The following is a 17,212-nucleotide window of genomic DNA, read 5'->3' on the forward strand; positions in this document are numbered from 1 at the left end:
TGGCCCCCCCCCCCCCCCCCCCCCTCTCTCTAAGATGCTGAAAGTTGCGACATTCGAACTAATATTTCTCTCAAAGTATTAAAGTGTGTAAGAGATTAATAATTCGCTTGAATTGGAATTAAATGCTTTATTTAGGGAAGGTTATTGCACCATTGACAGAAGAACTTAGAGAAATTCTGTTAAATTTCCTGAAATAAAAGAAGTAAGTGCTATATGTATCGTTAAAACCTTTATTGAATGGAGAGGGTGAAGACAGGTTTTATTTACAGTTTTACTAATTCAAGGGCAATAACTCAAAACCGTTCATCGAAAAATCGTCAAATTCAAATTTGACCGTCATCTTTTCAACCCCAATGCTCACATCAAGTTTCATAAAAATCCATTGAAAATTGTGCTTCTATTGTGCCCACAAAATAGTTCTGACGCAATTTTACTAAGTCTAAGGCAGTAACTCAAAAAACGTTCATTGAAAAATCTTATTCGATCAATCCCAATGCTCACACCAATTCATTATAACAATCAAATGAAAACTGTAGTCTCACAAGAAATGTTGATGGACCGACGGACAAGGGCGACGACAATATACGACCACATATTATAAAAAGTATAAAAAGAACAAATTATGATAATATAATTGACGTAAGAGAATCAATAACAAAGTAGCTATATATCAAATAAACACGTTCTAATAAATACATTAACAAAATATTTTCATTGTCAAAATAGTGCTCAATACATTAATAGTAGAGCATTATAGAAATATCAATAAAGGTCATTTGGTTTAAAATCGCAATCTAATAGATACAATAATGGATAGTTCTATAGGTTTTTTTTTTATCAAATACTTACACAATGTGGCTCTTCACTTGCAGTTTCAAGACAATATGTTCCTCTTAAACTTGTAGAAGAATGATATCCCATCTTAACATCTGGTAAAACTGCTCCATCAGGACAATTATGCGATTGATACTGACATGTGTTGATGGAATTGGTGAAGTAGTGTATTGCTCTCATGTGACTACAGCCAACCTGGACCACAGCTAGTAATAATAAAAAAAAACTCGTGTCCAGACTACATCATACTCCATGATCCATATTCGGGACCCGATGTCTTTGGATTGTGTTTTGACCAAGAAATCGGTTGTGTTTCTATGAATCATACGGTGTAGCATGTTCCTTCAGCAACTGCGTGTGTCGTTTATCACATCAAACCGTTGCTTTCACAGCACGATACAGTGGAGCCGCGTTTATCGGGTTGCCGATAATTCCGGAAACCCCGATATCCGCACGCTTTTTACTGGGAACGGAATATTTACTATGAAAAAGTAACCGTTAATCCGGTGCTCCGGTTTCCAGTTCAGCACGGCTGTGATTGGGAACCAATTATCAAATTCTATAGCAAAAAGTATTCATTCTAAGACGTAGTATCACTTTAAGTAAGATTTTTCAGGTTTCGGAAACTATTGAATAATGTTAAGCGATACTCTAAAATTGAACAAAGAAATGACCAAAAATGTCAAACTTACAACATCCGGGTTGAAATTGTCCACCATTAGGGTAAAAATCAACATGGCCGACAGTTTGACCATTCACATATCCGAAAGCTGTAAAAAAAAATTTCATGTGTATTTTAATTTCAAACTTCACGAAAATGTCTGAACTTTTCCTTTATAATAATTGAAAACGTGTTTAAATTTTAGTAATTAAATAGGGACAACAGGGCACGCTCTGTAAACATGAATGTCTCATATAGATATAAAAATGATTTTACATATAAAATCAGTAATAGTGTTGGCTTTACATAGAAAAGTAATAGAAAGGATCTTACATAAGGAAAGTAATCCTCCATCGTCAGTATGCATTGCATCCACAAAATCAGCATCACCAATTGATAGTCGTTCATCAGCATCGTTACTAGCAAATTTATACCCTGCAGGATCCAATCCCGATATTCTTCCAATTTTATCACCAGTTAACTCTGTAACTCTTTGACCAGAAAATCCTGCTGAATGAGCTCCCAGACTATGACCAATGATATGAAAATTGCTATAAGCAACTCCTTTATTCTCATTGATGGCTTTGATGATATCTCCAGTTTTCTTTCCCACAGTTCTTGTGTTTTGGGCAGATTGACCATAAGCTTTAAATGCACCATCCTTCCAGTTAACTATTACCACATTCAAGGACCCTGGCTGATAAAAAGATAGCTTGCCAGGCAAGGTAATATACGCCCACTGGCAGCTTTGATTTTGAACATAAATATTTAGCAGTACAGTAACAATCACCAGTATGAAATATTCAACCTTCAGTCATACACATCTTTTGAACTCTTTAGGGCGATACTGAATACAATTGAGTATGAGTTATTGCCCTAGTTCTTGAAAACGTGTTCAATCTTTAGCTCGTGAAAACTCAAGAAGACAAATATTCAATCTTCAGCGCAATAATGAATAATAAAACCAAGTTTTGTCAAAATTCGGCAAGAATCATGCTTTCTAGAGTTTTTATGAGCTACAAATTGAACGATTTTTCAAGATCAAGGGCAATAACTCATACTAAATGTTTTTCGATTTTTCTGATTTTCAATAGGCTTTATCCTATAGGCTTTAGACAAATTTCGTTAAAATCCGTCAAGAATTGTACATTCTAGAAAGTTTACAAGCTAAAAATTAAACGCGTTTTCAAGAATAAGGGCAATAACTCATACTTAATATTTTTAGATTTTTATATTTTTGATTTTCAATAGGGTTCATCCTTGGGTGATAACCAACACTCAAGCCACATTTCGTTAAAATCCGTCAAGAATTGTCCCTTCTAGAGTGTTTACAAGCTAAAATTTGAACGCGTTTTCAAGCACAAGGGCAATAACTCATACTAAACATTTTTCAATTTTTCTGATTTTCAATAGGGTTTATCCTTGGTTGATAACAAACACTCATGTCAAGTTTCGTCAAAATCCACCAAGAATTGTGCCTTGTAGAGTGTTTACGAGCTAAAAATTGAACGTTTTTTCAAGAACAAGGGCAATAACTCATAGTAAATATTTTTCGATTCGTCTGATTTTCAATAGGGTTCATCCTTGGGTGATTACAAACAACCATACCAAGTTTCATCGAAATCAGTCAAGAATTGTGTTTTGTAGAGTGTTTACGAGCAATTGTAGACGGACGGACGGACGGATCAACGGAATGAGGTGACGGCAATAAACACCCCCCCATTTCATGTGGGCCTATAAAAATAAGTTCGAAATTAACATGATATTACATAGAAATATCAAAACAGAACTTGAATCATGTTGTTACTCATAGTTTCTATACAATGCGATCTTCAGACAACTGGCCTTTTTCAGCCTGCATTCCTACTGACGTTAGACAAGTAGAACTTGTTTTCATGTCTACATTTCGTGACAAGTTCGGAATATTGTTTTAAAAACGTGAGCTCTATTATTGAACCAGGCCATGTATTCTCGAAAAGATCTTAGCACTGGGATGTCCAAGAAACCATATTAGATGTTAAGGCCCAAGGGCATCCTAGCGCTAAGATCGTTTAGAGAATACACGACCTGGATATTTTGTAATTATTGTTTTTCAATTTAAGTTGCCAAATGTTGTTTGAGTGTTCGGTGCTATTTTCATTTTTTATGTTTAACGACTGCATATGGTTGTAATATTACATACAAAAGTATATATTCAAATTGAAAAGATTGCTTGTTATAGGCAGGGTAATGTACGCCCACTGCCAGCTTTGACTTGGATATTTAGAAGAACGGTAACAATCACTACATAAAATACGTCATACACTTCTTTCAAACATTTCTCGTTTTCAATAGTCGCTGAGCTTTGTTCCCCATATTTCAATTTTGAAAATTCTGTGGCCCCAACACGCCTCTATCACCCAATATATTCTACACATTAGACTTGGGCGTATACAAACTGTTCATCTTCTGATGTGGCACGCGTGAACACACTTATATAATATATATATATATATACGTACCAATTCCAAAAGCTGGTCTTTCATACTTTGAAACCAACTCGAGTTTCCCTGGTCATTAAAGCCATGGATCAAAAAAATAGTTTTAGCACCATTGACGAATTTACTAGCCAAACTAGATGTTGTAATGGTTTCTTTAGAATTACCATTCTTGGTGTATAACCAAAAATCTACCTGTATGTCCTTCGGTGTAAACCAACCTGTGATAAGAATATTGGGGAAAACGTAAAATTGACATATTCGCTTGATTAAGTTAAATTATTGAAGACTTTATTTACATTCTCCCATTCATATATCGTTATTCGTCAATCATAATTTTATATTAACTGTAACAGAAAAAGTTCTCTGGATATTATATTTTAACAGTTCAGTTGATATTATATTTTAACAGTTCAGTTAAGGTGTTTTATTCAATTGTATAAATGAGTCGTATGAGTCGTATGTCGCATTTTCAATACAAAAAAAAAATATACATGTTCATGGTTATATTATAGAGGTCTAAAATGAAATGAAATTAATGGAGTATTACGTCCTAATTTTCTGCATCTAATTGAGAGTTATGTTATATCAAACTTGGTATATGCGCCAGGGAGTATAAAAACTGCAACAAATGGTTATGGTTTGATAGTCCAAAAAATCTACCTTTCCTAGTCGTCGACTGTCAGAAAAACTATTTTATGAGATTTTAACCCTTATCAACCAATCCCCATAAAACCGGGCCACGTTTTCCTGACCCTGCAACTCCTGCCAACAACAACTGTCAAAATAGCTATCAGATGTTAGAATAGAAATGAAATAGAATGGAGTTTTACGTAGGACCTTAAAGTGCCCAATGTGTCAAGCGGGGTGGCTGCATCTAGTTACTGGCCTGGGTCAGGCCTGAAGTGATTTGAGCTGCAGAATAATAGATCTCTTAGTTTTCCGGATTCGGTAAATTAAAAACAAACCAAATCTTTTCACGACCAAACGATATTTCCTGAACAATTAAACTATAATAATACTATTATGTGCCCGAGGACAACGAGAGGAAAATTCGTCCAAACGTTGCATAAAACTTTAACCAGTGTGTCTTACTATTTCTAAATGCCATTTGAAAACTTGATAATACTAACCTTCTGTATCAGCAAAACACACTAGAAATATCAAAACCGCTAAAAACTTCATTTTGATAAGTCAATTGAATTGTAACATGAGATGATGATCCACGACAGAAAGTAATTTATAAGAAATCCGAGAAATTCAATTAGACTTTATTTGGTTAAAATTTCGTTTTAATAGTGAACCGTAAAATTAATATTACAACGCCTAATTCAATTCTATTCCGCTAAATTTCACATTAACAATATCGTCTATCAACCACATCATAAAGTATAAATTTGCTAATTTAACACTAACCTTAAAGGGACAAGCTAACTATCCGCTCGACCAATTTTTCGAGCTAAACTCATCAGTAATAGAGTTTGCAGCTCACCTTCAAAATTTGAGCCTTAAAATGTATCATTTTGCCGGGAATTACCCTACTCTATTTCGAATTCCACCTGCTGAAGGATCTTTAACATGAATTTTGTTGAGGTTTTGAAGTATATTTGAAGGGATTGTGCCATTTTCTTTCCTTTTGACCGATATCATGCTAAAACATTGAAACTGTGCCTTCTACAGTGTTTTCAAGCTAAAAATTGAACGAGACAATAACTCATTATTTTTTTTTGGTTGTGTTCATCCTTGGGCGATAAAGATTCGTCTAAATCTGTGCCTTCTTTACTGTTTGCGAGCTAAAAGCGTTCTACAAGAGTATTTCATTGGCTTTTTATATGTTCTAAAATAGGATATCATAGGTTTTTTAGATGTTTTGTAAAAGTATATTATAGGTTATCTAGATGTTCTATAAGATTATATTATAGGTTATCTAGATGTTCTATAAGATTATATTATAGTTTATCTAGATGTTTTATAAGATTATATTATAGGTTATCTAGATGTTCTATAAGATTATATTATAGGTTATCTAGATGTTCTATAAGATTATATTATAGGTTATCTAGATGTTCTATAAGGTTATATTATAGTTTTTCTCGATGTTTTATAAGAGTATATTATGGGTTTTCAAGATGTCCTATAAGATTATATTATAGGTTATCTAGATGTTCTATAAGATTATATTATAGGTTTTCTAGATGTTCTATAAGATTATATTATAGGTTATCTAGATGTTTTATAAGATTATATTATGGGTTTTTAAGATGTTCTATCAAATTATTTATAGGTTATCTAGATGTTCTATAAGATCATATTATAGGTTATCTAGATGTTTTATAAGATTATATTATGGGTTTTTAAGATGTTCTATCAAATTATTTATAGGTTTTCTAGATGTTCTATCAAATTATATTATAGGTTTTCTAGATGTTCTATAAGATTATATTATAGGTTTTCTAGATGTTCTATAAGATTATATTATAGGTTATCTAGATGTTCTATAAGAGTATATTATGGGTTTTTAAGATGTTCTATCAAATTATTTATAGGTTTTCTAGATGTTCTATCAAATTATATTATAGGTTATTTAGATGTTCTATAAAATTATATTATAGGTTTTCTAGATGTTCTATAAGATTATATTATAGGTTATCTAGATGTTCTATAAGATTATATTATAGGTTATCTAGATGTTCTATAAGATTATAGTATAGGTTATCTAAATGTTCTATAAGGTTATATTATAGGTTTTCTAGATGTTTTATAAGATTATATTATGGGTTTTCAAGATGTTATATAAGGTTATATTATAGGTTATCTAGATGTTCTATCAAATTATATTATAGGTTATCTAGATGTTCTATAATATTATATTATAGGTTATCTAGATGTTCTATAATATTATATTATAGGTTATCTAGATGTTCTATAAGATTATATTATAGGTTATCTAGATGTTCTATAAGATTATATTATTGGTTTTCTAGATGTTCTATAAGATTATATTTTAGGTTTTCTAGATGTTCTATAAGATTATATTATAGGTTATCTAAATGTTCTATAAGATTATATTATTGGTTTTCTAGATAGGTTTTCTACATGTTCTGTAAGAGTGTAGTATAGGTTCTAGATGTTCTATAAGATAATATTATAGGTTTTCTAGATGTTCTAAAAGATTATATTATAGGTTTTCTAGATGTTCTAAAAGATTATGTTATTGGTTTTCTAGATATTCGGATGTTCTATTTATCTGGATGTTCTATAAAATTATATCATAGGTTATCTAGATGTTCTATAAGATTATATTATAGGTTATCTATATGTTCTACAAGATTATATTACAGGTTATCTAGATGTTCTATAAGATTATATTATAGGTTATCTAGATGTTCTATAAGATTATATTATAGGTTTTCTAGATGTTCTATAAGATTATATTATAGGTTTTCTAGATGTTCTAGATGTTCTATAAGATTATATTATAGGTTTTCTAGATGTTATAAGATTATATTATAGGTTATCTAGATGTTCTATAAGATTATATTATAGGTTATCTAGATGTTCTATAAGATTATATTATAGGTTATCTAGATGTTCTATAAGATTATCTTATAGGTTATCTAGATGTTCTATAAGATTATATTATAGGATTTCTAGATGTTCTATAAGATTATATTATAGGTTATCTAGATGTTCTATCAAATTATATTATAGGTTATCTAGATGTTCTATAATATTATATTATAGGTTATCTAGATGTTCTATAAGATTATATTATAGGTTATCTAGATGTTCTATAAGATTATATTATAGGTTATCTAGATGTTCTATAAGATTATATTATAGGTTTTCTAGATGTTCTATCAAATTATATTATAGGTTATCTAGATGTTCTATAATATTATATTATAGGTTATCTAGATGTTCTATAAGATTATATTATAGGTTATCTAGATGTTCTATAAGATTATATTATAGGTTATCTAGATGTTCTATAAGATTATATTATAGTTTATCTAGATGTTTTATAAGATTATATTATAGGTTATCTAGATGTTCTATAAGATTATATTATAGGTTATCTAGATGTTTTATAAGATTATATTATAGGATTTCTAGATGTTTTATAAGATTATATTATAGGTTATCTAGATGTTCTATAAGATTATATTATAGGATTTCTAGATGTTTTATAAGATTATATTATAGGTTTTTTAGATGTTTTGTAAAAGTATATTATAGGTTATCTAGATGTTCTATCAAATTATATTATAGGTTATCTAGATGTTCTATAAGATTATATTATAGGTTATCTAGATGTTCTATAAGATTATATTATAGGATTTCTAGATGTTTTATAAGATTATATTATAGGTTATCTAGATGTTCTATAAGATTATATTATAGGTTTTCTAAAAGAGTACATCACTGGCTTTTTAATCATCAAACTGATATGTATAATTGAATGATATAAAAAAAAAAGATTGCATATTAATACATATCATATGTTACATTGAAACTATTTATACATATCATATGTTCATAGGTTTCTAAATTTATGTGTATCGGGGACATTAGAATATATGAAATATTCATCCTGTTTTGGCGACGTTCAGACTCTTAAACATTTTTACGAAAATTTCATTCAACCGTCAATAATTTCCACCTTCCAAATTATCCAAAGTGTATAGTGACTATAAGATATTAAATATTTTTCAATTTTCTTAAGGTTCATCCTTGCGTATAATAAACCATTGCACCAAGTTTCATCAAAATCTGTCAAGAATTGTGTCTTCTAGAGTGTTAACAAGCTAAATATCTATTGCTTTATGTAAAACTAGGTCTATAAAATATCATATATACTTAAATATTTATTCTCTTTTTTGACAAGATTCCTCTTTGAGAAGTTTCATTAAAATCTGTCATTAATTGAACCCTTCAAATTAATTGAAGTGTATACAAGTTAAAAGATCAAAAGCGTTGAAAAAAAAAGGACAAAGATAGTGGAACACAGCCATATACGCCCTTCATGGCATGCAGCTGGTAAAAACGAAACATCCATTTTAAGTTTCATCAAAATCGGTTAAAAACTAAGAGAGTAATAGCATATTCAAGATTTTGGGGCAAGGAAAATAACGAACTTGATCTTCGTTTTATGAATATGTATACACATACCGAATTTCATTTGATTCATTCAAACACTCTAGTTTTTAGTGCGTTTACAAGCAAATGTTGAAGGACCAATGGACGAACCGCCAGGGGTGCCCACTATATACGTCCATATAGAGAGGTGTGGGCGTATAAAAAGGAATATAACCCATTTTAATTTGATTTTTGGCAGTATTCATCCTTAAGTATAATAAACAATTTCACCAAGTTTGTCAATACCCATCAAGAATTTTGCCTTAGTGATTAGTATTATAGATAGGCAAATACCATAGTTTTGAAAACTAATTAGTAAGTGAGCCTGGCCCAGCAGCCTTGAAAGAATATATATATCTTTGATATGTTTACTAAGATTGTTGCATAAAAATGTCACATGTCCACCAGTTTAAGGATTTAAGGCAAAAACTTTTTCAATATATCTCCAATATTGTTTATTTACAAATGCATAACACACATCAAATCTAGTGAAAACAGTAGATTATATCTCATCCAAGACAAATTTTTACTGAAGAATGGGCCAACAATTGAAATTGTCAAAAAGGTACTAGTTTGTTTTTTACTGAAGAACTGATAATACTAATGGTATCAGAACTATGGTCACAATTCCATAGAATGAAGGCTGAAATAGTCTAGAAATTGATGTTGGGTCATTGGTTTTGATATCTGGAAAAAAGATAATTACATAATTAGGTGAATTGTCTGTAGATCACATAACATAAAACTCAGAGTAACAACATGTTTTTTAAAGGCCCTGTTTTAGAGAGATTAATCACTGGTTGGTAAAAATATCATTGATGTAATGATAGCCTAATCATACAATATAATTGAAATATACAATCAAAATCATGGTATCCAATTAGTCTAGTTTATTGCAATGACATTCCAAAAGTAATCAACTCAATCTAAACTTCAGCAAAATCAATAGCTAGCCAGGCAATAAAACATATGCCAAGAAGGCAGCCTTGTTAAATTTTGTTGATATAAGTCATTTTGTATTTTGTTAATATAAGTTTGTATTAGTACAGTTGATAGAAAAAAAGGCAGAAACTGTAGTTTTTAATCAACCCAAGATTTTAAGAAAAAAAAAACCTATTCATCACAATATGTTACTTGGAGTTTTTCCCTTCTCTTTTGTTCATACACGGACTTTGATGCAATATAACTATTTAAAGGGAAATAACACCAAAACCTTCTGTTCAGGACTTAACAGATTTACTTTGATTTACAAAAATCAAAGGCAATGAATGTTTATCAAGCAAATTTCATATCATTTTCATCCAGATTGGTTCAAAACTGTAGCTCACAGATTTGGATTCCTTTTAACAAAGATAGTAAATCAATAAGTCATTAACTTCAAACTTATCAATCAATGAATACTTTAAGCTCAACAAATATCAATTGAAAATTGTAGCCTCTCTTACATTCACAAGCAGATTTCAACTAAATCATGAGCATTAACTCAAAACAAAAACCAACCATCAAAAGTCTTTGTGATTGATGGACAAGGGCTAAATCATATTAGAATCTTGTCAATATACACAAGTATTATCAAGTATCATCAAAATTTATCAAAGCCCCTTTTAATATACAGGTTTGATTGGAACTATAACCACTATCGCATGATGGACAGATAAGAGTGACAAAACACTTTTATATTATAAGACAGGTGTAAAAATAACATAAATCTAATGTCACTTACCACATTGGACTCCTTTCCAACCTGCCTGACAACCAAATGGACATCTACCACTCCCTTTACATTTGGCATTACTGGCTGTCCGATTGACCAGTGGTGATACAGGCAGACAATTAATACCACATGGTGTCATACAAACAGCACCAAACCATTCCGACACACATCCATACAGACAAGAACCATTGTATCTATCACAAATAGTTTTGTCTGTTTTTGATATTTTGCAATATTCTGAACAGTTTTCTGTGCAATCTTGACCATAAAATCCCAGTGCATCGACCAGATTTTTGGCACAAAGATATGTTTGTTCGCTCCTGAATTTCACAATTCACACTACATGGTTTGTCACAAGTACTTCCATAATGATCATTGAGGCACTCTTCCCCCATACAAACACCATCAATTTGATGACAGTGGCTCTCTGGACAATTTATAGGACACACTAAGTTGCATTTGTCACCATAAAATCCTTTCAAACATCCTCTAGCACAAAGTCCATTTGCTTTATTACAAGTTACATTGACACCGTCTAAAACATAATCCTCACAGTTTTTAGGACAAGACTGGTTACAAAATGGCCCACGATAGCCTTTAGTACATTGTTCTACACACAATCCAGCAATAGTGCATTTTCCGCCATAGCAATTAGAACAAGACTGATCACATGCTGAGCCAAAGTACCCTGGCATACATTGTACACATTCTCCTGAGCTTCGTTCACATTCAGCACAGTTTGACGTCCTCCTTTTACAGGTGTGGTCACAGGTGGTGCCATAAAATCCCTTTTGACATCTCTCACATGTACTTGCATCTGTACACATGGCACAATTTGGAGTTAAACACGGAGTGGAACAATCTGCACCAGTAAAACCTTCTGAGCAACCATCTGAACATGTGAACTTAGAATCACCATCTATTCCAACACAGGCACTGTTTTCACATGACTTACTACATATCTTAGAGCAATCATCAGTGTAATATCCTATTTCACAGCCTCTGGAACATTCACCGCTTTCTCGGTCACAGATCATATCTTTACAATGTTCTGGACACTGGTCGGTACAATTATCACCGAATGTACCATCTATACAACCATATGTACATCTTCCGGTTATTTGATCACAGTAAATATCGTCATTGATGGTCTGACAGGTTACACTACATGTATCATTACAGTCATTTCCCATATAACCAGGTAGACATTCACCACAGGTACCTGCAGGAGACACCAAGAATACTATCAACTTAATATTATGATTAAGTGTTTTTCAATAATTACCTAGTTTTTATGAATTTTCCAGATTTTCTGGGGATTCTGTTGTAACTTTATGACACCAGGTAAGTTCACTGATGAATACATACTCATATTGACCATTCTTGAGAATTAAATTTTATGTTCATTCTAAGACGTATCACTTTAACTAAAGGTTAGCTGGCAAATCAAATCATACCTAGTAAGCTCTTTCTGAAAACAGCTCTGAACAGCTAAAACCTTGCACTTTTAACTGGAAAACTGAATGTTAAGGCAGTTGGAAGTCCACATCATTAAGCTAAAAGATTAATATTTTTCGACATGACTACATGGGTTAATTCATGAGACATTTCTAAATCCAAATTTCGAAACATACATAAAGGTCTACTTACCAAACTGAATATGAGTCAAAACAATAATAATGGTACAAGCAACAATGACCTTTAAGTCAAAGGTAGCCATTGTGTGCAGATTTCTTTTTTCTCTAAGTTTTAGGTATTCAGTGTAACATAAAAATCATGTTTCAAAATATCATGATTTCTCCACTATACAAAGAAATTCTCAAAGACCAACAAAACAAAAACTATGTTAACGAATAGTAGAGACTCACTCAGAATGTTTGTTATCAGTGAAGTTATGTATTGTTTATCTTAGTACTAGTAAAATTATTTGTCAACAAACTACATGTTTTAGTCACAAAGCAATTGATTAAAGTTTGTAGGTCACGGTCGAAAGAGATAACATGTAAGAGTTAGACCAAACAAAATACAAAGTTTGTTTTACAAGACCTTCGCATCCTGATGAAATACAGGTTTCTTCAAAACCATCATGTTAATTTCCGAATAATAATAATTAATGAACTTACTTTATGTAAAATAGCTATTTCTCACCCAAAAATACAAGAACAAGTGTAAACAAATCAAACAACAGAGGTCAGAAAGAGTGAGAACAGGCTTTTCAGGCAAGGTAATATTCATTTAAATTAGAAAATTTGGCCATTGGCACTCTTCACCAATATGAAATATTCAACCATAGTCATATACTTTCAGGACTTAAGAAGTTTCAAAAACCAAGGGCAATATCTCCTATAAAACATTTTCTAATTTTCAAAAGGTTTCATCCTTGGGTAATAATTAACATGTTCGCCTAGTTTTGTCAAACATGTTGAGAGGCCACAGGTTAAAGGGACAGATGTGCCCATTTTTTGACCAATCATACTCAAGTCTGAGAAACAAGAATTTTAAAGCCAAGCCCCACCAAATATAGTGTTCACTGCTCACCGTCAAAATTGGAGCCTTCAAATCTATGTGTGTCCAGAATAATCCATGTTAAAAAGATGAGTCATCTTTTCTTTAGACAAAGCCAGAAAGATATCTATATACACAGGAGAAGAAATTCCTACTTTGATACATGTTTGAAGCAACCACAAAATAGTGCACCCATCCCTACATTGTATATTTATAGATTACAGTAATTACCTACATGCTAATTTGGTTGTTCTAAGTTCATCATGGTCTTATAATTTCACAAATTTACCTTGTGAAGTAATTACTGTGACCTGTAGTGCCCAATTCACCTTGAAACCAAATTACTTTGATAAATTAGGTTTAAAAGCTGACAGGACTTTCTCTTTTAATATTCCACCTTCCAACTTGTGAAAACAAGTGGTTGCTTTACAAAATACGCCTACTTCCCTGATAAACTTTTAGGATATCAAAGGTCAGTCGTTAACCTGTGTCAATGATACAAAAAATCTAATTTGTCCAAGAAACTGTTGATTTTATACAAACATACAAAATTTCATAAAATTCTGACATAAACTGTCACCTTTATTGCGTTCACAAACCCCTTTCAAGATAATTTGACGCATCTTTACTAAGTTCAGGGCAATAACTCAAAAAATGCAAAATTTGATTCATTAACTTGACCAAGATCTCATTAATATAAATGCTCACACCAAATTTTATTAAAAAAAACTGTAGTCTCCATTGTGTTCACAAGCCAATTGTGGATGGATCGAACAACAGACGATGGACAGGGGCAACAACAGTATACAACCACATTATAATGTGGGAATAAAAAAACAAAATCTTTGTGCTCAAATTTTATTCTCTTTAAACTATGAGCATGGAATAATGATAATAATAGCACTTATTTAAGTTTTCTGTACACAAAAAGCAGTTATATATAATAGAATATAACTAACTCCCTCGTTATGTTCACAAATAACCATTTGTAATAACTTTCATCATACAATACAAGTATTGCCAGTACTACAAAAAACCTACTGTAGCTTCTTCAAATTCAGCAGTACTCTAATGTTTGAATGCTCTTTGATTAAATTCAGATGACAAATAATTCAAGAAGTATAGTATATACATATTTCAGAACACATTTTTAACATTGGCAATGGCACATATACATCTTACAAAAAAAAAAAAAAGTGACAAAAATTTGCAAGCTCCCAAGTTATATTAAACATTATAAGCTATATTTCAAACACTAACTAGTTATTGGCACATTTACAATTCCAATCTCTACATGAAAAAAAATATATATACCGGTATACCAAAAACTGTATTGAGTACATTTAAGATTAATTGTTGGCACAATATATTACTTGTACACATTTGGTTAAAAATGCAAAAAAAACATAATGAAGTATTATGTATTGGCACAAGTATAAGGCAGTGTTAGGGAATGACTGGTACCAGTATATTACGCATATATTGAAAATGTATAAAAATGATAAATGATGAAGGCAGTGTTAGGGTAATATAGGCAGTGTTAGGATATCATTTTAGAGAATCATTGTATCAATTATCACCAATTTTTTTTATAGCTTGCCTGGCAAACAAAGGTCTATTTAACCCTGTATTTAACTAAGCTTGCTACACTTTGTTTAGCACATTTTCTGTCATTTTCAATTCTTTACTGTATTGTCAATATTAAAAGAATGTTTTGTTAACATATGACGGCACTTAAAATGGGAAGACATTTCATATATGTTTGCATATATTTAAGGCAATGTTCATTAAAGGGCGGTTAGTGAAACACAAAACATTTTCACTTGATCTTCTACTAGCAAACCAAGGGTTTATTCAAAATTGTCACAAACTGTCCATAATTTTTTGATAATCTGCTGATACTGAAAGAGCTACATACTTCTCAAACTGCATTATCACATGGGTTAATTTTATGGATGAAATTCAGAATGAAATCTGATGGACTTTGATGCTGTCATAGAGAGATGTGGGTATATAAAAATACAATGACATCCCTGAGGAATGTAGATTTATGATTCTTGAACTATGTCTTATTGAAATATTTGATGTAATATAGAACAAGCAATGTCAAAAATATTCAGCAGATTTAGACATATTTCTTCAAATAATCAGATTTATAAGACAGATTATATAACATTATATTATAATAGTCACATGGAAGCCACGTATAAAGCTCTAATTCTTGAGAACTAAGTTTAAACAAAACAATAAACAAAGGCACAAAATTTGAATTGATATTTCAAAGAATATTAAATATATTTCTTGGCACTTAACACTATGGCAGTTGAATCTAAAATGAACACAAAGGTGGCAAGTCTAAACTAGAATATATTGCCTAATTAATGTAATTAATAAACAATTATTTCTTTGTAGACACCTCAACAGTAAATAGGTAAATGTAAGGCGTTTCCAAGGTGACTGATATTGTCACGATTTCTCATTTTCTACTATCAACATGGCATTACATTTAAACTGTGATAATAACAAAACTTGAAACAGTGCAGTAAAGATGAGAAATACCTAACAGGGAATTTCACACAGACTAGATAGTAAACTGTGAACACATCATTTTAATCTTCATCACTTGCAGCTTCAAACATCTGAATTAAAACAAAAAGTTAGCACTATAAATAAGATCAAATTTTCTATTTGCATTGCAAGCAATGGTGAAGGCAAGAACTGTCTATTATGTAAGATCATTGTATCAGATAAATGTTCTACAATCATGGCATTTTGTCAAGACTAGCGCAAAGTAAGTACTCCAATCATTCAATAATCTAGTCAGATCTAGAGTGGGCACTTCTTCCAATCCAAATGCTCAATGCACCCCTTCTTCAATATGAAAAATGGCCTTGTAAAGCCAGGTGACATACGCCTACCAGCTTGAAGAGTGAGCATAAGCATAGAGTGAACAGACATACAACAATAAAAATCAAAAGAATCCATAAAGAACTTTTGCTTGAAGAGTGAGCAAAAGTTGCACAATATAGCTACAACATATATCTAACTTGAAGATCACTAAAACTTACCCCCAATAGATTTTTAGGTTCAATTCCAGATTTGACAGTAGTTTCAGTGGTCTCCATCTCAGCTATTCTTTGATGATTAGCACTAATATTAAATACAGGAGTTAAACTTCTATCACTTTCAAAACTACTTTCAAAACAGCCACTTGGACTACTACTTCTACAATAATAAAATAAAACACAATATTAAGCCTGGTACCTGGAAATTTTTCTTGAAGTTTGCACCTAATGCCATGTAGTGTGCATTGAGGGAAATTTAGCCAGGACAGAGGCATTTTTGATTTCCTACTGTTGACCCATTTTTATCTTTAACTGTAGAACATGAGGCCCTGATTTATTGTCTACTCTGAGCGACTAGATGTTTTTCCCATCCATGTCAGCACACTGAGCCTGCATCACTGACATGGAAACTGGGTTGAAAAATCTGAAGGTATTATCTCGACCTAGGCAGGGATAGAAAAACGCAATTGTCTGAAAGGCTCAGCCAGAAAAATGCCCAATTTATCATATAATGTGCTATATTTTAAATCATCGTAATAAAATAAAAGATATACTATAGCATCAAAATCAATATAATCTGGCATTCCATCACCACAAAGTTTGATAAATCAAGACCATAAGATACTGACCTGAACTTAATTGGAACAACAGGAGAAGAACTTTGAGGAGTTGGCACATTGGTAGGTCTATGTCTTAGCACTGGAGTTGTAAAAGCCTTTCTTGGTGGAATTTTTCTAGAATCAGAAAGTCAAATACATTACACAGCCTCAACCACAGTAACTGATAAAACTACATATTTTCTTAATAACTATAGACC

The 17,212-nt window shown here is 31.5% G+C and overlaps 2 protein-coding genes across 2 annotated transcripts in view; both read right to left on the reverse strand.

Moving 5' to 3' along the window:
- Positions 1 to 4,188, reverse strand: part of LOTGIDRAFT_140189 (hypothetical protein) — a gene marked incomplete at both ends in the record, with an annotated part of 6,814 nt that extends 2,626 nt beyond the window's left edge. Inside the window, one exon of the mRNA XM_009050132.1 lies at positions 3,993 to 4,188. Coding sequence (XP_009048380.1) covers positions 3,993 to 4,188 — 196 coding nt within the window. The remainder of the gene's footprint in view (positions 1 to 3,992) is intronic.
- A 5,373-nt stretch (positions 4,189 to 9,561) lies between these two features.
- LOTGIDRAFT_238419 (hypothetical protein) lies at positions 9,562 to 12,803 on the reverse strand. The gene is made up of 4 exons (XM_009050133.1): positions 12,476 to 12,803; positions 11,187 to 12,047; positions 10,835 to 11,038; positions 9,562 to 9,798 (listed from the first exon to the last, which is right to left on the reverse strand). The coding sequence occupies exons 1-4, from the start codon at positions 12,543 to 12,545 to the stop codon at positions 9,692 to 9,694; spliced, it is 1,242 nt and encodes a 413-aa protein (XP_009048381.1). The 5' UTR covers positions 12,546 to 12,803; the 3' UTR covers positions 9,562 to 9,691.
- Positions 12,804 to 17,212: the final 4,409 nt, after the last annotated feature.

The sequence above is a fragment of the Lottia gigantea genome (genome assembly GCF_000327385.1).
Source record: "Lottia gigantea unplaced genomic scaffold LOTGIsca_145, whole genome shotgun sequence".
NCBI lineage: Eukaryota > Metazoa > Mollusca > Gastropoda > Lottiidae > Lottia > Lottia gigantea.